The sequence below is a fragment of the Aotus nancymaae genome, unplaced genomic scaffold (genome assembly GCF_030222135.1).
Source record: "Aotus nancymaae isolate 86718 unplaced genomic scaffold, 86718_ANA_hifiasm-v0.15.2.pri h1tg000124l, whole genome shotgun sequence".
Lineage (NCBI taxonomy): Eukaryota > Metazoa > Chordata > Mammalia > Primates > Aotidae > Aotus > Aotus nancymaae.
Window position 1 is genome coordinate 231,255 of NW_026988539.1, and position 23,925 is coordinate 255,179.

Here is a 23,925-nt window from a genome sequence, read left to right on the forward strand (position 1 = left end):
CTTGAACTTGGGAGGCGGAGGTTGCAGTGAGCCAAGATCGCACCACTGCACTCCAACCTGGGCAACAGAGTGAGACTCCGTCTCAAAAAAAAAAAAAAAAAAAGCACGTGAAAGTATTCCATTGATAAAAATCGCCGTAGTTAACAAGACACGGGCAAGACCTCTGGACTGAAAGATACCATGAGGGGGCCATACCACGTAAGATGGGGAAAAATGGATAAACGGGACTTTCCTTGAACAGCAAGACTCAAAATGAGGAAGATACCATGAAGGCATGAGCTCCCTGAATCGAGACAGGAGCCCACGTCACCTCCCGCCTTTCCGCCCAGAGAATACCTTGTAGCTTCGGAACGGTGACCCAGTCGAGAGCCACGGTGCTGGGGGCCGGCGTGGATTTGGTGGGGCCGCTGACCACGGAGCTCTGGGGACTGGTGGGCCAGGCCGTGCTGGGGGCAGCGGGGGCAGGAGCCGCCGTGAGGGCTGGAGTCACGCTGGTTGTGGCGGTGGCCTCCAGGATCCAGTCACGCAGCCTGGTGACTCGCGCGTAGACCCCGGGACGCCGCGCTTCTGCACAGCCGATTCCCCAGCTCACAATGCCGGCCAGAAAGAACCTGCCGGAGGGTTCCTCACACACCAGGGGTCCTCCTGAGTCGCCCTAGGAAAGCAACACACCCCAGGGTGGGTCGGCAGCAGCCAGTCCAAAAGCCAGCACTGTGAGGTCCAAGCAGCAGCTCTGAGCTGGCACCGCCAAGACCTCTCTCCACACGCGCTCCCAGAGCACTGGTGGGCTGATCATGTCTCAGAACCTCAGTTTCCTCTTCTGTGGAGGAAGAAAAACATCCGAGACAGCTGGACTACAGGATGTCTAAGATGTCTTTCAGTCCTACCATGGACAGGCTAAAACATGACCCAAATAAATAACATCCCCTCCTCTTCTTAACCCAGTAGATCTTTGATAATCTCACCACTTGCCTAGGCTGACAGTATGGCTACCATGCTGGCGCCTGCAGATATCTCACTGGTAGCTGTAGCATTGCTCCCAAAGTGCTTCATCTGCTCTCACTCATCCGGCCTCACCAGTGTTGACCTTCCCATATCCAGCTCACTCTGACTCTTAGATTTTTTTTTTTTTTTTTTTTTGGAGACAGAGTTTTGCTCTGTTGCCCAGGCTGGAGTGCAATGGCATGATCTTGGCTCACTGCAGCCTCTGCCTCCCAGGTTCAAGTGATTTTCCTGCCTCAGCCTCCCTAGTAGCTGGGATTACAGGCACCCACCACCATGCCCAGCTAATTTTTTGTGTCTTTAGTAGAGACAGGGTTTCACCATGTCAGCCAGGCCGGTCTCGAACTCCTGACCTCAGGTGATCCACCCGACTCAGCCTCCCAAAGTGCTGGGATTACAGGCATAAGCCACCACGCCCAGCCTCCAACGCTTACGTTCTTAAACACGAGCCGGCTCTATTAAGAGTTGCCAGCATTTTCTCCAGGTTCTGGTTTCGGTATGGCAATCAGCACACATAGCAGTCTCCCTACCTGTCCCCCACCCTCACCAGGCCTCAGAAACAAGAGCAAAGGCACACACAAAACACAAAGGAATCCGGCTGGGCGCGGTGGCTCACGCCTGTAATCCCAGCACGTTGGGAGGCCGAGGTGGGCGGATCATGAGGTCAGGAGATCAAGACCATCCCAGCCAACATGGTGAAACCCCGTCTCTACTAAAATGAAAAATTAGCCAGGCGTGGTGGTGTGCCTGTAGTCCCAGCTACGTGGGAGATGAGGCAGGAGAATCGCTTGAACCTGGGAGGTGGAGGTTGCAGTGAGCCGAGATCACGCCACTGCACTCCATCCAGCCTGGGCTACTAAGACTCCATCCCAAAAAAAGAAAGAAAGGAAAGGAATCCACAGCCATGCTAAAAAATTAGGGAGGTCTGGATGGCGGGCCAGAAACCACGGAAAATCACGAGAGGCTGACGGAGGGAAGGGCATGTGTGCAGAAGCTTGAGAGGGGAAAGCTTTCCCAAGAGGACCTGGCTTGGCTGGGGTAGAAAAGGGATTTGGGGCCATGCACGGTGGCTCACGCCTGTCATCCCAGCACTTTGGGAGGCCGAGGCGGGCGGATCACGAGGTCAAGAGATCAAGACCATCGTGGCCAACATGGTGAAATCCTGTCTCTACTAAAAATACAAAAATTAGCTGGGCCTGGTGGCACGCGCCTGTAATCCCAGCTACTTGGGGCAGGAGGCTGAGGCAGGAGAATTGCCTGAACCCGGGAGACAGAGGTTGCAGTGAGCCGAGATTGCAGCACTGCACTCCAGCCTGGCGCCTGGCGACAGAGTGAGACTCTGTCTCAGAAAAAAAAAGGGAGGGGGTTTGGGCAACCACAAAGGGGACACAGAATGCAAGAACAGAAGCTGCTCGTGTCCCGACCCGGAGAAAATGAACAGCAAAGACGAGCTCACATCTAGAATTGAGCAACATTTAAAAAGTGTTAATTTCATGTTTTTGGGCCAGGCGCAGTGGATCACGCCTGTAATCCCAGCACTTTGGGAGGCCGAGGCAGGCGGATCCCCTGAGGTCGGGAGTTTGAGACCAGCCTGACCAATATAGAGAAACCTCATCTTTACTAAATATACAAAAAATTAGCCAGGTGTGGTAGCACGTGCCTGTAATCCCAGCTACTCAGGAGGCCGAGGCAGGAGAATCACTTGAAACTGGAAGGCAGAGGTTGCAGTGAGCCGAGATCGCATCACTGCACTCCAGCCTGGTGACAGAGTGAGAATCTGTCTCAAATAAGGAAATTAGCTCGGCATGGTTTCGTGCGCTTGTAATCCCAGCCACTCCGGAGGATGAGGCAGGAGACTCGCTTGAACCTGGGACGTGGAGGTTGCAGTGAGTCAAGATCATGCCACTGCACTCCTACCTGGGCAACAAAGCAAGACTTCATCTCAAAAAACAAAGAAAACAGATTCCAGGTATCCAGCAGAGGCAGCTTTGAATGACCTCTAATTTTCTTTTCTTTTCTTTTTGAGACACAGTCTCGCTCTGTCGCCCAGGCTGGAGCGCAGTGGTGCGATCTCGGCTCACTGCAACCTCTGCCTCCGAGGTTCAAGCGATTCTCCTGCCTCAGCCTCCCGAGTAGCTGGGATTACAGGCGCACGTAAACCATGCCCGGCTAATTTTTCTGTTTCTACTAGAAATGGGGTTTCAACATGTTGCTGAGGGTGGTCTCAAACTCCTGACCTCACGTGGTCCACCTGTCTCGGCCTCCAAAGTGCTGGGATGACAGGCGTGAGCTGCCGTACCTGGTCCTGGAAGCTTGAGTTGAGCCTGAAGCTCCCTAATGGCCAGCTGACCACCCAGGGGCAAGAGTCCACGGGTTTCCCACAGACCAGCTTTTCCCATACAGATGGACAGAAACTGATGCCCAGGGCATGTGCTGGCATCATTCATACGAGAGATGTTTCTTGGGGGGCATGTTGTATCAGGGCAGGTGCTAGGGACAGCGTCTGTATCCCCACAGAAGTCCCAGCTTATAGGGCAGCTGGGGGGATTTACACAGGGACCCCATCACAGGCAGCCTCTGGGGCCCCTTGGGAGGGAGCAGGAAGCCATGGAGGGTAGAGGAGGGCGTGTAGTCAGGTTAGAGCTTCTGGAAGAGCCTCTAAGCGGCATCTGCCTCAGTCCCAATTGCTTTAAAATTCCTCAAGAACGGGCATCCAGATATCTGAATCCCGCAGCACTTGAACACGCTCGTTCTATTTCTGTGTTTTTCTGGGGTCTGGGGTGTTGGGGGCTCACCTGGCAAGAGTCTACCTTCCCGTCCAGGTAGCCGGCGCACACCATCCTGTCAGTGAGCGAGTTGCCGTACAGGCTGGCACACAGTGCCTGGTCCAGCAGCTCCACAGTGGCTTTCTGTAGCACCTCTGGCTTGACCACTGCCCCGACGCGGAGAGAAAAGCAGGGTGAGAGTGCCGGAGCCCCGGCAGCCACTTTGCGCTGGGAGGCTGAAGGACATCTCCTCTCAGCCTCCCTCACTCTTCCCAGCTGCAAGTGTGGCTGCCTACAACACCTGGCTCTGAAACTGCAGAAGGTCAATACCCCACCTGGTGACACTCTCCGCCTGGACAGGGAAGAGGCGTCAGACTTAACACCCACAGCCCAGGGTCCTCCTCTCCCCGCCGCGAGCCCAGTCCGCCCTCAGCATTCCACATCTAAGGGATCTCAGGTCCCTCCTTCCAGGCCCGCAGGCCTCAAATTGCCAGCCCCCAAATACACCCAGAATCACCCTGTCTCGTGCCCATCCTTGCCTGGGTCCTGACAGCTGTCCTTACTCACTTTTACTCTGGTCCCACCCCACCGAAATCCATTCCCATCCCAGCAGCCACCGCCACCCTTGCTAAACATTAAATCAAGTCTCATCAGCTCCAGCCTTCCCACCCCAGGGTCTTTGCATATGCTGTTCCTGCTGCCTGAAATGCTTGTTCCTGCAGAATCTGCCTGACTTCCTCCTTCATCCCCTGTCTCCAGAAGGCATCTCCTGAACTCCTATTTAAAACTGCTGCCCCCACCCCCGCCTTATTTTTCTCCACTGGATTCACCTCCTGTCAGACATCTTGTGGGTGACTGAACACCAGCCCCTGCAGCTACACCGTGCAGTACAGTAGCCACTGGCCACGTGCAGCTATTTAGATGCACTATTTTTTTGAGACAAAGTCTCGCTCTGTCGCCCAGGCTAGAGTGCAGTGGCACAATCTCCGCTCACTACAACCTCCGCCTCCCCGGTTTAAGTGATTCTCCTGCCTCAGCCTTCAGAGTAGCTGGGATTACAGGCATGTGCCACCATGCCCAGCTAATTTTTTGTATTTTTAGTAGAAACAGGGTTTCGCCACGTTGGCCAGGCTGGTTTCAAACTCCTGACCTCGTGATCTGCCCGCCTAGGCCTCCCAAAGTGTGGGGATTACAGGCGTGAGCCACTGCGCCCAGCCAGATGTGCATTTAAGTGCATTAAGATCAATTTTTTTGGCCAGTTGTGGTGACTCACACCTGTAATCCCAGCACTTTGCGAGGCCGAGGTGGGCGGATCATGAAGTCAGGAGTTTGAAACCAGCCTGACCAACATGGCGAAACCCTGTCTCTACTAAAAATACAAAAAGTAGCCGGGCATAGTGGCAGGTGCCTGGAATCTCAGCTACTCAGGAGGCTGAGGCGGGAGAATCAGTTGAACCCAGGAGGCGGAGTTTGCAGTGAGCCAATATCACACTACTGCACTCCAGCCTGGATGACAGAGCAAGGCTCAATCTCAAAAAAAAAAAAACGGCGGGAGAGTGTGGTCCTGTTCAGCCCCAGCTACGGACAAGCCCATGAGGCAAACGTTCTCATCATTCTGTGCCTGTTTGCAGACGATCTTAAAATTCCCACAAGTGGCGGGGGCCATGGGTCGTGCCTATCATCCCAGCACTCTGGGAGGCCAAAGCTGGAGGATCCCGTTAGTCCAGGAGTTCAAGACCAGCCTGGGCAACACAGTGAGACTCGTCTCTACAATTTTTTTTTTTTTTTAATTAGGCAGGTATGGTGGCTCATGTCTGTAATCCCAGCTACTCTGGAGACTGAAGTGGGAGGACTGCTTGAACCCAGTAGTTCACAACTGCAGGGAGCTATGATCTCACCACTGCACTCCTCCTGGGTGACAGAGTGAGAGCCTGTCTAAAAAAAAAAAAAAAAAAAAAAAAAAAGCTGGGCATGGTGGCTCACACCTGTAATCCCAATACTTAGGGAGGCTGAGGCAGGTGGATCACTTGAGGTCAGGATTTTGAGACCAGCCTGGCCGACATGATGAAACCCCATCTTTACTAAAAATACAAAATTAGCTGGTCGTGGTGGCACATGCCTGTAATCGCAGCTACTCGGGAGGCTGAGGCAGGAGAATTGCTTGAACCCAGGAAGCAGAGGGTGCGGTGAGCCGAGATCGCGCCATTGTACTCCAGCCTGGGTAACAAGAGTGAAACTCCATCTCAAAAAAAAAAAAAGAAAAAAGCCAGGTGCGGTGGCTCACACCTGTAATCCCAGCACTTTGGGAGGCTGAGGCAGGTGGATCACTTGAGGTCAGGCCTTCGAGACCAGCCTGACCAACATGATGAAACCCCGTCTCTACTAAAAATACAAAATTAGCTGGGCGTGGTGGAGGGTGCCTGTAATCCCAGCTACTTGGGAGGCTGAAGCAGAATTGCTTGAACCCAGGAGGTGTAGGTTGCAGTGAGCTGAGATCCCACTATTGCACGCCAGCCTGGTTAACGAGAGTGAAACTCCATCTAAAAAAAAAAAATCGAGGATGGGGTGATAGATACATTTTAGCAGGCAGTGGAATTCACGAATACAGCATCGGAGAGTGACGCGCCCCACGTGTTCTCCTCTGCTACCTGCCCGCCCTCCCGCCCGAGCTCCCTTGAGGCCGAGGACGATGCTTACGGAAGTCCTCCTTCAGGTAGCCCCAGCCCGAGATCAGGCACTTCTTGCCGGGTGGGAAGATGTGCGTGGCGGCCGGGAGGCACACGGGCTGGATGTGTCGGCCGAAAGCCAGAGGGCTGGTCAGCTCCAGCACCGCCACGTCGAAGTCGGCCGTGTCTGCGTTGTACAGGGGATGCTTGACGATCTGGGCCACCCGGGCCCGCACGGTGCTGGCCTCCGAGCCGCTGAGGTAGGTCGTACCCACGTAGGCCACCCACTCCGTCGGGTCTTGGAATCTGCAAGAGAGAACGCCCCAGCTCAGAGGCCACCGGGGGTCAGAGCCGTCGGCGGAGGCAGACGGGACACTCGCCTTGGATACAAAACTTAAGGGGTGTCCCACCTAAATTAATATTTTACTAATAGTATATACAGGCCGGGCGCGGTGGCTCATGCCTGTGATCCCAGCACCGTGGGAGGCCGAGGTGGGTGGATCACGAGGTCAAGAGATCAAGACCATCCTGGTCAACATGGTGAAACCCCTTCTCTATTTATAAAAAAAAATAAAAAGTATTTATAAATATCAGGCCGGGCATGCTGGGTCCTGCCTTGAATCCCACACTTTTGGAGGCTGAGGCAGGAGGTTCATTTGAGCCCAGGAGTTTGAGACCAGCCTGGGCAACATAGCAAAGCTCAGTGTTTAAAAGGAAAAGAAACATAGAAGTATTAGCTGGGTGTCGTGGTGTGCACCGGAGTCCCAGCTACTCGGGAGGCTGAGGTAGGAGGATCGCTGGAGCCTGGGAGGCTGAGGCTGCAGTGAGTTGAGATTGCGCCACTGCACTCCAGCCTGGGCAACAGAGTGAGACCTGTCTAAAAAAAAAAGAAAAAAAGTCACAGGTGCAGAAGAATGCATGATGCATTAAGTATCAACATTTTTTTTTTTTAAGATGGAGTCTCACTCTGTCGCCCAGGCTGGAGCCTGGAGTGCAGTGGCGCAATCTCAACCCACAGCAACCTCTGCTTCCCAGGTTCAAGTGATTCTCGTGCCTCAACCTCCCAAGTAACTGGGATGACAGGTGTGCTCCCCCTCTGACTACTAAATGTTTTGTGTGTTTTTAGTAGAGACGGGGTTTCACCACATTGGCCAGGCTGGTCTCGAACTCCTGACCTCGTGATCCACCCACCTCAGCCTCCTAGTGTTGGGATTACAGGCATGAGCCACCACGCCCAGCCAAGTATCAACATTTTAAACAAAGACAGGATCTGACAGAGCTGGTATTAGGGTGAGGGGAGCCAGCCATGAGCCTCCGGCACAAAATTTCAAGAGGTGCCAAACACCTCAGCCATCAAGATAAATGATACTGAGCCAGGTGCAGTGGCTCACACCTGTAATCCCAGCACTTTGGGAGGTACAGACAGGCGGATCACTTGAGGCCAGGAGTTCAATGCCAGCCTGGCCAACATGGCAAAACCGCGTCTCTACCAAAAATACAAACATTAGCCAGGTGGTGCAGGCACCTGTGGTCCCAGCTACTCAGGAGTCTGAGGCAGGAGAATCGCTTGATCCTGGGAGGCGGAGGTTGCAGTGAGCTGAGATCGCACCACTGAATTCCAGCCTGGGCGACAGAGTGTGGCTCCATCTCATACACACAAAAAGATAAATAATATCACAAGATGGTATTTTTAAAAAATCGAATGCAAAAAATGTCCACAATAAGCAAAACATCAAGAAAATGTCATTAGTCACCAGAGGAATAGAAGTCAAAGCCAGAGGGAGATGCCCCTTCACACCCACTGGGATGGCTACTCCCGGAAGAACAGAAACTGGAGGATGTGGAGAAACTGCAACCCTTGTGCGCTGCTGCTGCTGGGGATGGGAAATGGTAGAGCCAGGCTGAGCACGCCTGTCATCCCAGCAGTATGGAAGGCCAAGGCAAGTGGATCACTTGAGGTCAGGAGTTCGAGACCAGCCTGGCCAACATGGCGAAACTCTGTCTCTACCAAAAATAAAAAAAAATTAGCGGGGCGTGGTGGTACGCACCTGTAGTCCCAGCTGCTTGGGAGGCTGGGGCAGGAGAATCGCTTGATCCTGGGAGGTGGAAGTTACAGAGAGCTGAGATCACACCACTGCACTCCGGCCAGGGTGAAAGAGCAAGACTGTCACAAAAATATAAAAATTAAAAGAAAAAAGGCAAGATGCAGTGCCTCACACCTGTGATCTCAACACTTTGGGAGGCCGAGGTGGGCGGATTGCCTGAGGTCAGAAGTTCGAGACCAGCCTGACCAAGATGGTGAAACCTCGTCTCTGCTAAAAATACAAAAACTCCTTTGGCTCGAGTCATAGAATAAAAAAAAGAAAAAAATACAAAAACTAGCCGGGTGTGGCAGTGGGCGTCTGTAATCCCAGCTACTCAGGAGGCTGAGGCAGGAGAATTGCTTGAACCCAGGACGCGGAGGTCGTGGTGAGCCAAGATCGCACCACTGCACTCCAGCCTGGGTGACAGAGTGAGACTCTGCCTCTAAAAATAATGCACTCAGATTCAACCACAGCAAAAGCGAGGAAGGAATAGAAAAAATTCCTTCCAAGGGCTCCGAGGAAACCAGAAGTGTCCTCAGTGCGTGAGGGAAGGCAGGAGAGAGACAGAGGGTTTGGGTTTGGTGCTTCGGGATGGGGGCTTACTCATTGAAGCAGTGCGCGGCAGACACCAGCCACCTGGTGCCGATGATGGTGGCCCCACAGAAGTGCTCCTTTCTCTCTCGAAGGCTGGCTTGCCATGGAAACTCCCCCGGGGACGCTTCCACGCCACCCACGATCCTGCCGGCCGTCCTCCAGGCAGGCTGCAAGCCACACTCTGCAAGACAGCAGGTCACCAGCCAGGACCCCACAAAGGCAGGACCTCACCCTGAACTCCCAAAACGTAACATCTCAGATTCTGTCATCTACAGCCTCCAGATTCAGAGAGATGCTCGGGGGCCCCTGCTTGGCGTCCCTGACTCCACCGGGGTGTCCCCTCCCTCCCTCTTCAGCTCCTCTGGCTGCTGCATCCTGGCATGTAGGTCAAGCATCCAAGCTCACGTGCACCAGTGAGTGACAGAAAGGTCTCTCTCTGCAGGACAGAGCTGCGGGTCAGGGCGACGACCGCACGTACAGGTGTGTGTAGGATACTGTGCTATTAGTCTACTTCCATGTCCTTCGGCGGTTTTATAATTCTACAGTAATTACAGGGATGACACAGGTTTTTAAGCTTAGTCTTTGATATTTCATGTTTTCTAGCTATTGATCATGAAAGGGATTTTTTCCTTTCTGTCTTCTAACATATTATTATTGTATAAAGCAAAATGATAGCTTTTTTTTTTTTTTTTTTTTTTTGAGACAGGGCCTCACTCTGTCACCCAGGCTGGAGTGCAGTGGTGTAATCTGGGCTCACTGCAACCTCCACCTCCTGGGTTCAAGCGATTCCCCTGTCTCAGCCTCCCAAGTATCTGGGATTACAGGCATGTACCGCCATGCCCGGCTAATTTTTTCTTGTATTTGTAGTAGAGACAGGGTTTCACCGTGTTGGCCAGGCTGGTGTTGAACTCCTGACCTCAGGTGATCCGCCTGCCTCAGCCTCCCAAAGTGCTGGGAATATGGGCGTGAGCCACTGCACCTGGCAATGACAGCTTTTTAAAATTTTCTTTTTTTGAGATGGAGTTTTGCTCTGTAGCCCAGGCTGGAGTGCAGTGGCGTGATCTCAGCTCACTGCAACCCCCACTTTCAAGGTTCAAGCGATTCTCCCACCTCAGCCTCCTGAGCAGCTGGATTACAGGCACCTGCCACCATGCCTGGCTAATTTTTGTGTTTTTACAGACAGGGTTTTTCCAGGCTGGCCAGACTGGTCTCAAACTCCTGACCTCAGGTGATCCGACCACCTCGACCTCCCAAAGTGCTGGGATTACAGCATCAGCCACCACACCTGGCCTTTACTTTAAATAGCTTTTTAGTCAGTTTCTTCATTCATTCATTTCATTCTTTCCGCTTCTCTCCTCGTCTAAGGTTGATTTTAGATAGACAGTGACTTCACATGAATTAGGGTCTTTCCCCTCCCTTTCCAATGTGTAAACCGCATCCCTGCCTTATCGCACGGGCTAACATTGCTAGAAAAGTGTTAACTACTCTTCCAGCGATTTATTTCATTGTACTTTCTTTTTGAGACAGGGTCTCACTCTATTACCCAGCCTGGGCAGTGCAGTGGTATAATCGTAGCTCACTGCAGCCTCAATCTCCTGGACTCAAGCAAGCCTCCCACCTCAGCCTCCTGAGTAGCTGGGGCCACAGCCACACACCACCATGCCGGCTAAATTTTTTTATTTTTATTTTTAGTAGAGATGGGGACTCACTATGTTGGCCAGGCTGGTCTCAAACTCCTGGCCTCAACTGATCCTCCTGCCTTGGCCTCCCAAAGTGCTAGGATTTTTTTTTTTTTTTTTTTTAATTAAAAACAGTGACAGGGTTTCACCACGTTGGCCAGGATGGTCTCGATCTCTTGACCTCATGATCCACCCACCTTGGCCTCCCAAAGTGCTGGGATTACAGGCGTGAGCCACCATGCCCAGCTCATCTCTTCCAGCACTTTGTCTCTCCATTGCTCAAATCCCTGTGGCCACGCGCCTGGATTTACAGGCCAGAGCTGCAGCTCCTGGCACCGAAGGCTTTCCAGGCTTTGGCCAAGCTTCTGTTTCCAGCCTGGCATCTTCTCCCCGTTCTCCCGAGGTCTCTCCCCGTCACACACCCGAGCTTTTCCCCTTTCTGCTTCCTCATGTTGGTCCCCATACCATGGAGGCCCCTTCTTTTCTCTGCCCAGCCCCCATAAACGCCAGGCCTGTGTGCCCGAGTGAGATAAACACGGTGACAGAGAGCAGAGCCCACAGCTGACCCCGGAAAAGGGGTGGGGCCCGGAGGCCAGGCCAGACGGGCAGACTGACCGCAGAGCGCCTCGTCGGATGCATCGGAGCAGTCCTGCTGGTCGTCGCACTCCGGGTTCAGCTTGGTCACACACTGGCCGTTCTGGCAGGAAAAGGAGTTCCCTGGACATCCGCCTGAGGACAGAAAAGAACGGAGTTTCTGACCTCACGCTACATCTCCTGGTTGCAGGAAGGCACCACTCTGCACGGAGTAGGGTTTCCCCAGCGTATGGACACACAGGAAGTCTCTCCTTTTTCCTTTTCTTTTTTTTTTGAGACGGAGTTTCGCTCTTGTTACCCAGGCTGGAGTGCAATGGCGCGATCTCGGCTCACCGCAACCTCCGCCCCCTGGGTTCAGGCAATTCTCCTGCCTCAGCCTCCCGAGTAGCTGGGACTACAGGCACGCGCCACCACGCCTGGCTAATTTTTTGTATAGACAGGGTTTCGCTGTGTTGACCGGGACGGTCTCAATCTCTTGACCTCGTGATCCACCCGCCTCAGCCTCCCAAAGTGCTGGGATTACAGGCATGAGCCACCGCACCCAGCCTTTTTCTTCCTTTTTTTTTTTTTTGAGACTAGTTCTGTCTCCCAAGCTGCAGTGCAGTGGTGCGATCACAGCTCACTGCAGCCTCTAACTCCAGGTTCAAGCGATCCTCCTGCCTCAGCCTCCCGAGTAGCTGGGACCACAGGTGTCCACCACCAAGCTAGGATATTTATTTTATTTTTATTTTTTATCTTTTCTGAGATGGAGTATTGCTCTGTCACCTAGGCTGGAGTGCAGTGGCGCAATCCCGGCTCACCACGACCTCCACCTCCGGGGTTCAAGTGATTCTCCTGCCTCAGCCTCCCAAGTAGCTGGGATTACAGGCATGCACCACCACATCCAACTAACTTTTGTATTTTTAGTAGAGATGGGGTTTCGCCATGTTGGCCAAGCTGGTCTCAAACTCCTGAACTCAGGTGATCTGCCCATCTCGGCCTCCCAAAGTGCTGGGATTACAGGCGTGAGCCACCACACCCGGCCTTGTTCCGGGAATTCTTTCACTCAGTTGGAAGGAGGAGCTTCAGGAAACCCGTGTAGTAACTGCAGTCGGAGAAACACGTACCTGATTTGAAGTCTCTTTCTGCCAAGGGTCCCTTATGTCTTCCTGCAACAAAACAGCAAAACAGCTCATCGAATAAGCAGTAAAACTCTTTGAAAACATCCTATTGGCTGAGCACGGTGGCTCATGCCTGTAATCCCAGCACTCTGGGAGGCTGAAGCAGGAGAATCGCTTGAACCCGGGAGGAGGAGGTTGCTGTGAGCCAAGATCGCGCCACTGAACTCCAGCCTGGGCAACGACAGCGACACTCTGTCTCAAATTTAAAAAAAAAAAAAAAAAAAAAAAAAAAAGGGGCCGGGCGTGGTGGCTCATGCCTGTAATCCTAACACTTTGGGAGGCCGAGGTTGGGTGGATCACCTGAGGTCAGGAGTTCGAGACCAGCCTGGCCATCATGGTGAAACCCCATCTTGCCTATTGCAGACAGGTGGTGGAGTGAGGTGAGCAGCTGTCCTGTCCATCCTGGGGCGTCACTTACATGCGTCAGTGAAGATGAAACGCAGTCCACACTGCTGTGAAGTCTCACTCACCGCACGGAGAGCATTCACTAGCCACAGGGCTCAGGCAGCCACCACACCCACAGGCCTGGAGACGCTCCCTCTCCTGGGAAAGTTCTGTTAACCTGGACCAGCATGTCATGGTTGGTGGGGAGGGGACCACCAATGTCCTGCTCATCAAGATCAAGCTGAGAAATTTTTTTTTTTTTTTTTTTTTTTTTTTTTTTTAAATAGAGACAGGGTTTCACTGTGTTGGCCAGGCTAGTCTTGAACTCCCGACCTCAGGTGATCCACCTGCCTTGGCCTCCCAAAGTGCTTGGATTACAAGAGTGAGCCACTGTGACCAGCCTAAATTTCGTCGTTTTTTTTTTTTTTGAGACAGAGTCACTCTGTCGCCCAGGCTGGAGTGCAGTGGTGCAATCTCAGCTCACTGCAACCTCCGCCTCCCCGGTTCAAGAGATTCTTCTGCCTCAGCTTCCCGAGTAGCTGGGATTACATGTGTTTGCCACTGCGCCTGGCTAATTTTTGTATTTTCTTTTTTTTTTTTTTTTTTTTGAGATGGAGTTTCACTCTTGTTACCCAGGCTGGAAGTGCAATGGCACGATCTCGGCTCACCGCAACCTCCGCCTCCTGGGTTCAGGCAATTCTCCTGCCTCAGCCTCCTGAGTAGCTGGGATTGCAGGCACGCACCACCAGTAGAGACGGGGTTTCACCGTGTTGACCAGGATGGTCTCGCTCTCTTGACCTCGTGATCCACCCGCCTCGGCCTCCCAAAGTGTTGGGATTACAGGCGTGAGCCACCGCGCCCGGCCAATTTTTGTATTTTTAGTAGAGACGGGGTTTTACCATCTTGGCCAAGATTGTCTTGAACTCCTGACCTCATGATCCACCCGCCTTGGCCTCCCAAAGTGCTGACATTACAGGTGTGGGCCAGCGCTCCCGGCAACAAATCTTTAACAACGCTCTGAGCTTGCATCTCACCTGCCGCACCGGACAATTTTATTTTTTATTTTTAAATTGTTATTATTTTGAGACGGAGGGTGATTCTGTCGCCCAGGCCGGAGTGCAGTGGTATGATCTCGGCTCACTGCAACCTCCGCCTCCCAGGTTTCAGCAGTTCTGCCTCAGCCTCCTGAGTAGCTGGAACTACGGGCATGTGCCAGCACACCAGCTCATTTTTGTATTTTTAGTAGAGATGGGGTTTCGCCATGTTGGCCAGGCTGGTCTTGAACTCCTGACCTGAAATGATCCACCCACCTTGGCCTCCCAAAGTGCTGGGATTACAATGTGAGTCACTGTGCCTGGCCTCACACACAATCTTACTAAAACTGTAGCATTTACTGTTAATTCTACAGTCAAGGTTGGCCAGCTGCAGCCATGGGCCAAATCCAGCCCACTGCTTGCTATTGTTAATAAAGTTTTATTGGTACACAGCCACACCCATTCACTGATGTACGGTCTGTGGCTGCCTCTGTTGTACAAACAGCAGAGTTGAGTGGTTGTCACAGAAACGCAACGGTCCCCAAAGATGAAAATATTGGCTGGGCGCAGTGGCTCACACGTGTAATCCCAGCACTTTGGGAGGCCGAGGCAGGCAAGTCACTTGAGGTCAGGAGTTCAAGGACCAGCCTGGCCCACATGGTGAAACCCTGTCTCTACTAAAAATACAAAAATTAGCCGGGCATGGTGGCCCACAGTTGTAGTCCCAGCTACTCGGGAGGCTGAGGCAGGAGAATTGCTTAAACCCAGGAGGTGGAGGTTGCAGTGAGCCGAGATCGCGCCACTACACTCCGGCCTGGGCAACAGAGAGAGACTCCATCTCAAAAAACCGAAAGAAAATATTTACACTCTGGCTCTTTACAGAAAAAGGTGGCCGACTCTGGTCTACACCATTAAGGCAAAGGCAATGTCAGTTTTTTCGTTTGTTTTTGAGAAGAAGCTTCACTCTTTTTGCCCAGGCTGGAGTGCGGTGGCCCGATCTCGGCTCACTGCAACCTCCACCTCCCGAGTTCAAGCGGTTCTCCCGCCTCAGCCTCCCGAGCAGCTGGGATGCAGGCACCTGCCACCACGCATGGCTCATTTTTTGTATTTTCAGTACAGACGGGGTTTCACCATGTTGACCAGGCTGGTCTCAAACTCCTGACCTCGGGTGATCCACCCACCTCGGCCTCCCAAAGTGCTGGGATCACAGGCGTGAGCCACCGCGCTGACCGTTTCATTTTCTTTTTATGGGAAGGGGTGATTATCAAAATGTATCTGGCAACAGCTGCCCGCCTCCAGCCTCCTCGTGATGTGGATTCAGTCTCAACTGCCCACTCACCTGTGAGCTCAGCCGACACAATGGTGCCGTAGGCAGCCAGGGAGATGCCGCGCCCCCGCAGCCTTGCCCGGATCCCTTCCTGCAGTAGCTCCTCCTCCAGGCCCAGGCTCAGCGTCTGGAGGGGTCGCAGCAGAAAGTGCAGCTGGAAATGCACCAGGACGCTGGAGTTCCCGTCCCTACAGGTATGGAGGAGAGGCCCTTGGAGAAGGAGGGTTCCTCCCTGTTGGAATCTAGAATCTTCCAAACTTTTCTGGAATCCTCCAGAAACTCCCAGATGTCCACCAAGTCTCCTTGGTGGAGCTTCCAATGGAAGCTCCAACTCACCTGTAATTCAGCACCGTGCAGCCCACACAGCTTGCCTCTAACTCTGTCTTCTGAAAACTACTTACAAACTGCAACGGAAACAAGACCAGTCAATGTTGAGACCCACAGCATGGGCACCCCGCCACTGCCGAGGCCTGGTAGGTGTTGGAGGGAGCTAGAGAGCGGGTTGGTTCCATGGGAAAGCATTTCCTTTTATTTATGTTTTATTTTTATTATTTATTTATTGAAACAGTTTCCCTCTGTTGCCCAGGCTGGAGTACAGTGGCACGATCTCGGCTCACTGCAACCTCCGCCTCCTGGGTTCTATCGATTCTCCAGCCTGAGCCTCCCAAGTAGCTGGGATTACAGGCACCCGCCACCAGGCCCAGCTACTTTTTGTATTTTTTAGTAGAGATGGGCGTTCACCATATTGACCAGGCTGGTCTTAAACTCCTGATCTTGTGATATGCCCACCTTGGCCTCCCACAGTGCTGGGATTACAGGCGTGAGCCACCACGCCCAGTGTATATTTTAAAATTATTATTATTTTTTGAGATAGTGTCTTGCTCTGTCACCCAGGCTGGAGTGCAATGGCATGATCTCAGCTCACTGCAACTTCTGCCTCCTGGGCTCAAGCAATCCTCCCACCTCAGCCTCCTGAGTAGTTGGGATTACAGGCACGTGCCATCACACCCAGCTAATTTAGTATTTTTATTAGAGACAGAGCGTCGCCATGTTGGTCAGGCTGGTCTCGAACTCCCAACCTCAGGTGATCCACCCGCCTTGGGCTCCCACAGTGCCCAAGGGATTACAGGCGTGAGCCACCACACCCGGCCTGCACCACTGTATTCTATTTTATCTTTTCCTGCTTTCCTGGAATGCCTAATTTTACATTCCCCTAGGCTGGGCACGGTGGCTCACGCCTGTAATCCCAGCACTTTGGGATGCTGAGGAGGGTGGATCACTTGAGGTCAGGAGTTCAAGACCAGCCTGGCCAACATGGTGAAACCCCATCTCTACTAAAAATACAAAAATTAGCCGGGCGTGGTGGCAGGTACCTGTAATCCCAGCTACTCGGGAGGCTGAGGCAGGAGAATCGCTTGAACCCAGGAGGTGTTGCAGTGAGCCGAGATCGCCCCATTGTGCTCCAGCATGGACGAGAGTGAGACCCTGTCTCAAAACAAATAAAATACATTCCCCCAGCTGTGCGTGACGGCTCTGATTCCCATCGAGAACAAAACTTAAAACTGTAAATGTGGCCCGAAGTCCCGCATGACTCAGTCCTCAGTGGATACTGCTCTGCCCTGCAGGCATCAGCCTCGGCCACCCGGCCTCACCCTCCCCGTCCCATGACCCGGCTTCCCAATCTCACAGCCTCCACCCCAGCCTCCCTGCCTCCATCGCACCTCCCTCCCCCATGGAGAGCAGCTCTAGATCAGAGCCCCCCGCCACTCGCTTTTCCTCCCTGGCCCCCAAACGCAGACCACCCTCACCAGCGCCTCCAGGGTGGGCGTCAGCGTGCGGTGATAGTCTGAGGCGTCCTGCCGCAAACTGCTGGCCCATCGGATGCCCCGCAGCTCGGCCGTGTGGTTCACGTGGACGCCCTGCATAGAGAGGAAGGCTGGGGACGAGACCAGGGCCCATGAGAGAGCCCAGCTTTGGGGGCTCAGGGCTCCACTGAGCCGGCCGCCCGGGCCCCGCCCTGCCTGCCCCCACACAGCCCGGTGGTCACTCCTGACACACAGTGGGGTGGCCGACGCCCCTCTAGTTGTCCCGAATAGCTGCTCACAGGGCTCTCCCTCCATTCCCAAAAGCATCCTGGTTTGGAGCTGAATTCTATGGCCACCCACTCAGAGGTCCCCAGATAACAGCACAAAGCGGATGTGAGGCGCCCAGTGAGCCCCAGACGCCCCTGGGTTTCCCTCCAAGGCAGGAAGAGGTCCTGCTCATGCCTGTCTCCCATGCGGTGTCTGGCCCAGGACCTGAGCTGACTACAGGGAGTAACAGCTGCAATGACATTGGGGGACGGTGAAATGACTGTCCCCACCTCCTACTGCAGGGACGAGAGCACAGCCAGAGTCCAGCAGGGCTCTCCGGCCACAGTCCCATGAGGACATCTTCAAAATGCACTGGTTGATTGGTTGGTTTTGAGACGGGGTCTCACTCTGTCGCCCAGGCTGGAGTGCCGTGGCGCAATCTTGGCTCACTGCAACCTCCGCCTCCCAGGATCAAGCGATCCTCCTTCCTCAGCCTCCCGAGTAGCTGAGGTTACAGGCATGCACCACCACATCTAGCTAGCTTTTTGTATTTTTAGTAGAGACGGTGTTTCACCATGTTGGCCAGGCTGGTCTCGAACTCCCGACCACAGGTGATCCGCCTTCCTTGGCTTCTGAAAGTGCTGGGATTACAGGCGGGAGCCACTGCACCTGGCCTTAATTTTTTGTTGTTTTGTTTTTGAAACAGTGTCTTGCTCTATCATCCAGGCTGGAGTGCAGTGGCATGATCTCAGCTCACTGCAACCTCTGCCTCCTGGTTCTCCTGACTCAGCCTCCCCAGGAGCTGGGATTACAGGCACACACCACCACACCTGGCTAGTTTTTTGTATTTTTAGTAGAGATGGAGTTTCACCATGTTGGCCAGGCTGGTCTCGAACTCCTGACCTCAAGTGATCCGCCCACCTCGGCCTCCCAAAGTGCTGGGATTGCAGGTGTGAGCCACTGCCCCAAGCAGAAAGCCTTGTTTTTAGCTGTTGGGTACGTTTTTCCCAAACTACAAAGTACAGCAAAAATAATAGTCATAAAAAATTCCTATGCTGATTCAAGCAGCAGAAGAAAAATATTCTAAATAAAAACTACAAGAGCAACCACAGAAATCATGGAAGCACGAGTTTTGGTCAAGAATACGTTAAAACTCCCAGAAGTGCACACCAGCAGAAAATGGTCATCGTTAACAACATTTAAACGATGAAAATAGCAGCCGCGTAAACCGTAAAAGCTGGGTCCCAATTCCGTTGATTCTAAATGGATAGATACATTCAGCAGACAGAATATTCTAAACCAATTCTAAAAACAGTATGTTTTTCTCGTTCAAGAAACTAAAAATAAAGAAAAACGAGCATGCTGGTGGTGGCCTGGATTGCCCGCCCGAATCCCAACCTCACTCCGTAACTTTTTACTCTGAAACAACTGCAGATTCAGGAAGTTGCAGAAATAGCTGAGAACGTCTCCCGCCCTCCACCCAATCTCTCCTGGCATCTCCAGCTAAAATGGTGAGCTGTTCAGGAAGGGCTGAGTTCTCATTTTTATTTATTTTTTATTTTTTTTGAGACAGACTCTATTGTTTGGGCTTCAAAGCAGTGGCGCGGTCACGGCTCACTGCAGCCTCGACCTCCTGGGCTCAGGTGATCCTCTTTCCTTAGCCTCCCAAGTAGCTGGGACCACAGGCACCCGCCATCACGCATGGCTGCTTTTCTTTCTTTTTTCCTCTTTTTAAAAATTTTTGTTATTACTTTTTTTTTTATGTATTACACTTTAAGTTCTGGGGTACATGTGCAGAACGTGCAGGTTTGCTACATAGGTGTGCACGTGCCATGGTGGTTTGCCGCATCCATCCCCCTGTACGTCTACAAAAATACCATCCACATGAGGTATTTTTCTTGTATGTTTTCTTGTTTTGAGACAGAGTCTCACTCTGTCGCCCAGGCTGGAATGCAGTGGAGCAATCTTGGCTCACTGCAACCTCTACCTCCCATGTTCAACAGATTCTCCTGCCTCAGCCTCCTGAGTAGCTGGGATTACAGGTGCGTGCCACCACACCCGCCTAATTTTTTTTGTATTTTAGCAGAGATGGGGTTTCACCCCTTTGGCCAGTATGGTCTCGATCTCCTGACCTCCTGATCTGTCCACCTCAGACTCCCAAGTGCTGGGATTATAGCCATGAGCCACCATGTTGTTTTTTTTTTTTTTTTTTTTTGGAGACAGAGTTTCACTTTGTCACCCAGGCTGCGGTACAGTGGTGTGATCTTGGCTCACTGCAACTTCCACTTCCCAGGTTCAAGCAATTCTCCAGCCTCAGCCTCCCAAGTAGCTGGAATTGCAGGTGTGCACCAACATGCCCAGCTAATTTCTGAATTTTTTTTTTTTTTTTTTTTTTTTTTTTGGTAGAGATGGGTTTTTACCATATTCGTCAGGCTGGTCTCGAACTCCTGACCTCATGATCCACCTACCTCGGTCTCCCAAAGTGCTGGGATTACAGGCGTGAGCCACTGCGCCCGACTATGGCTAATTCTTTGTAGAGACAGGGTTTCACCATGTTGCCCAGGGTGAGCTAGAACTCCTGGACTCAAGCAATCCTCGTGTCTCAGCTTCCCAGAGTGCCGATATTACAGGTGTGAGCCACTGCGCCCGGCATCTTCTCTTTTTTTTTTTTTTTTTTTGAGACAGAGTCTCACTCTGTTGCCCAGGCTGGAGTGCAATGGCACAATCTTGACTCACTGCAACCTCCACCTCCTGGGTTCAAACAATTCTCCTGCCTGAGCCTCCTGAGTAGCTGGGATTACAGGCATGTGCTACCACACTCAGCTAATTTTTGTATTTTTAGTAGAGACTGGGTTTCACCATATTGGCCAGGCTGGTCTCGAACTCCTGACCTTGTGCTTCGCCTGCCTCGGCCTCCCAAAGTGCTGGAATTACAGGCGGGAGCCACCGTGCCTGGTGTCTTTTTTTTTTTTTTTTTTTAAATTAGGATGTCACTCTGTCTCCCAGCCTGGAGTGCGGTGGTGCGATCATGGCTCCCTGCAGGCTCAAACTCCTGGGCTCCAGTGATCCTTCCACCTCAGACTCCCCAGTAGCGGGCACTAGAGGCACGCACAACCGCTCATTTTGATTTAAGACATTTAAAATTGTTTAAGTGCTTCTTGTTTTTATTATTTGATTTTTTGTAGAGACAGGGTCTCACTATGTTGCCTAGGCCGGTCTTGAACTCCTGGGTTCAAGCAAGCCTCCTGCCTCGGCCTTCCAGAGTGCTGGGATTACAGGCGTGAGCTACCACGTCCAGTCTTTTTTTTTTTTTTTTTTGAAGAAGGAGTTTCGCTCTTGTTACCCAGGCTGGAGTGCAATGGCGCGATCTCAGCTCACCGCAACCTCCGCCTCCTGGGTTCAAGCAATTCTCCTGCCTCAGCCTCCCGAGTAGCTGGGATTACAGGCACGCGCCACCATGCCCAGCTAATTTTTGTATTTTTAGTAGAGACGGGGTTTCACCATGTTGACCAGGATGGTCTCGATCTCTTGACCTCGTGATCCACCCACCTCGGCCTCCAAAAGTGCTGGGATTACAGGCGTGAGCCAACGTGCCCGGCCACCACGCCCAGTCTTAAGGGCTTCTTAAAAGACTTTCTGTGGTTTCAGGGGGTCCTGGTGGGAATTGTATTTATCTGTTGTTCCCAAAATGAATTTGTTAGAATACAGATGAGAACCTCTGCCTCACTAGTGTGAGGACGAACACACACACACACATGCAGACATGCACACACAAACACATACAAATGAACATGTGTGCACCATACACAAATACACGAGGAACCCAAATTGTACCTGTACTTAGTACCCATGGCCACTAGAGGACCTCAGTCAAACGTGTCTGACTGGGAGTTTCCAGAAGTTTCACAAATAATAAAAATTTTTAAAAAGCCGGTTGCGGTGGTTCATGCCTGCAATCCCAGCACTTTGGGAGACTGAGGCAGGAGAATCACAAGGTCAGAAGTTCAGCCTGGCCAACATGGTGAAACCCCATCTCTACTAAAAATACAAAAAATTAGCTGGGCGTGGTGGCGCGTGCCTGTAATTGCAGCTACTCAGGAGGCTGAGGCAGGAGAATTGCCTGAACCCAGGATGCGGAGGTTGCAGTGAGCCGAGATCGCACCATTGCACTCCAGCCTGGGCAACAGAGCAAGACTCTACCTCAAAAAAAAAAATCAAGAGGATTCTCTTAGGATCACCAGCTTACCGTTCCGCCACCCGAGAGCATTCACCCCCTAAATTGCTGGTAATTATCATCATTTAAATGTTAACATCAACATTTTTTTTGAGACGAGTCTCACTCTGTCTCCCAGGCTGGAGTGCAGTGGCACGATCTCAGCTCACTACAACCTCCGTCTCCTGGGTTCAAGCAATTCTCCTGCCTCAGCCTCCCAAGTAGCTGGGATTACAGGCAGGTACCACCACACCCGGCTAATTTTTCTATTTTTAGTAGAGACAGGGTTTTACCATGTTGGCCAGACTGGTCTCGAACTCCTGACCTCAGGTGATCCACCCACCTCGGCCTCCCAAAGTGTTGGGATTACAGGCATGAGCCACCGCGCCCGGCCAAAATTAACATTTATCACCATAAAGTCAACATCATCATCATTTAAATGTAAAAAGGGGATTTTAACATGCTGCGGGAAGCCAGTGACCGCACCGTGAGCTCGTCTCACACCTCCACTGCCCAACAGATCTTTCTGCGATGATAGAATCTTCCAGATCTGCACCGCTCACTACAGCAACCACGGGTCACACGTGGCCACAGGGCAGTTGGAATGTGGCCGGTGGGGTTCAGGAATTGAATTTTCTTTATTCACTGAGACACGGTCTTCTCTGTTGTCCAGGCTGGGGTGCAGAGTCAGGATCTCGGCTCACTGTAACCTCCACCTCCCGGGTTCCAGCGATTCTCCCACCTCAGCCTCCTGTGATTACAGGCATGGGCTACCACGCCTGGCTAATTTTCATTTTTTGCTTTTTTTTTTTTTAATTTTTTTTTTTTGAGACGAAGTCTTGCTTTTTCACCAGGCTGGAGTGTATGGTACAATCTCGGCTCACTGCAACCTCCACCTCCTAAGTTCAAGCAATTCTCCTGCCTCAGCCTCCTGAGTAGACGGAACTACAAGAGCCACTGATTTTTCTTTTTTTTTTTTTTTTTTTTTTGAGACGGAGTCTTGCTCTGTTTCCAGGCTGGAGTGCAGTGGCTCAATCTTGGCTCACTGCAACCTCCGCCTCCCGGGTTCAAGCGATTCTTCCGCCTCAGCCTCCCGAGTAGCTGGGACTACAGGCGTGTGCCACCACACCCGGCTAAGTTTTTTTGTATTTTTAGTAGAGACGGGGTTTCACCATGTTGACCAGGATGGTCTCGATCTCTTGACCTCGTGATCCGCCCGCCTCGGCCTCCCAAAGTGCTAGGATTACAAGGGTGAGCCACTGTGCCCAGCCCTAATTTTGCATTTTTAGTAGAGACGGGGTTTCTCCAATGTTGGCCAGGCTGGTTTGAAACTCCCGACCTCAGGTGATCCGCCTGCTTCAGCCTCCCAAAGTGCTGGGATTACAGGCAGGAGCCACTACGCCTGGCAATTGCTCAGTTTTTTAAAAATATTTTTGGGTACTTTTCTGATTTGCCAAAATTTAAACCAAGGTCATTTCCCTGTCCCTGTTTCTCTCTCTGTCACCCAAGCTGTGAAAACTTCCTTCGGGAGCTTCTTTAGTTGGGAAAGTGACGCAGGCAGGAACTCACCCGCTCTGCGCCCCATCCACACGCCTGACCCGGAGCAGCCTTTGTTCCACGCACAGACACTGCCCTCCGACTCATGACCACGGAGACGCCATCAAGTTGCTTCCTGGTGTCTTTGTGCACGTGCCCCGGTTTTGCAAACCCAGCCAATCCCATAGCTACTTACCCAAAACGACTCCCAGGGTGAGGACGACCAGGCTGGTGGCCACCACGCCAACGGTGGCCACTCGACAGCACGCGGCGTCCGGAGCGGGGACTTCCTTGGTTGCCCTGGGCATGAGGTGTACGTCAGCCACAGGGGACTCCATGGCTCAGACACATGCAGACAGCAATCTGGATGCCACCCAAGGAGACAGAAACACGGGGTCAGAGGCTGCAGGCGCTTCTCTTCCCATAAGCAAGGGCTGCAACTATGCCCTTAAAAATGGTCAGGCTAGGCCGGGCGCGGTGGCTCACGCCTGTAATCCCAGCACTTTGGGAGGCCGAGGCGGGTGGATCACGAGGTCAAGAGATCGAGACCATCCTGATCAACATGGTGAAACCCCATCTCTACTAAAAATACAAAAAATTAGCTGGGTATGGTGGCTTGTGCCTGTAATCCCAGCTACTCAGGAGGCTGAGGCAGGAGAATTGCCTGAACCCAGGAGGCGGAGGCTACAGTGAGCTGAGATCACGCCACTGCACTCCAGCCTGGGCCACAGAGCAAGACTCCATCTCAAAAAAAAAAAAAAATGGCTGGGCTGGCTGGGCTGGCTGGGCACAGTGGCTCACGCCTGTAATCCCAG

At 52.4% G+C, this 23,925-nt stretch overlaps 1 protein-coding gene across 2 annotated transcripts in view; it reads right to left on the reverse strand.

Annotated features, from left to right (window-relative positions):
• TMPRSS9 (transmembrane serine protease 9) overlaps positions 1 to 23,925 on the reverse strand; it is a 39,005-nt gene that overhangs the window by 10,189 nt on the left and 4,891 nt on the right. Inside the window, exons 1-10 of one of the 2 annotated variants that reach the window (XM_064371209.1) lie at positions 23,307 to 23,448; positions 17,098 to 17,225; positions 15,626 to 15,693; positions 15,302 to 15,477; positions 12,491 to 12,532; positions 11,406 to 11,519; positions 9,121 to 9,292; positions 6,465 to 6,739; positions 3,798 to 3,934; positions 337 to 655 (exon numbers count right to left, since the gene is read on the reverse strand). In XM_064371209.1, coding sequence (XP_064227279.1) covers positions 337 to 655; positions 3,798 to 3,934; positions 6,465 to 6,739; positions 9,121 to 9,292; positions 11,406 to 11,519; positions 12,491 to 12,532; positions 15,302 to 15,477; positions 15,626 to 15,693; positions 17,098 to 17,225; positions 23,307 to 23,448 — 1,573 coding nt within the window. Of the gene's footprint in view, positions 1 to 336; positions 656 to 3,797; positions 3,935 to 6,464; positions 6,740 to 9,120; positions 9,293 to 11,405; positions 11,520 to 12,490; positions 12,533 to 15,301; positions 15,478 to 15,625; positions 15,694 to 17,097; positions 17,226 to 23,306; positions 23,474 to 23,925 lie in introns of those variants that run through there. The other variant, XM_064371210.1, reaches the window with a different exon arrangement.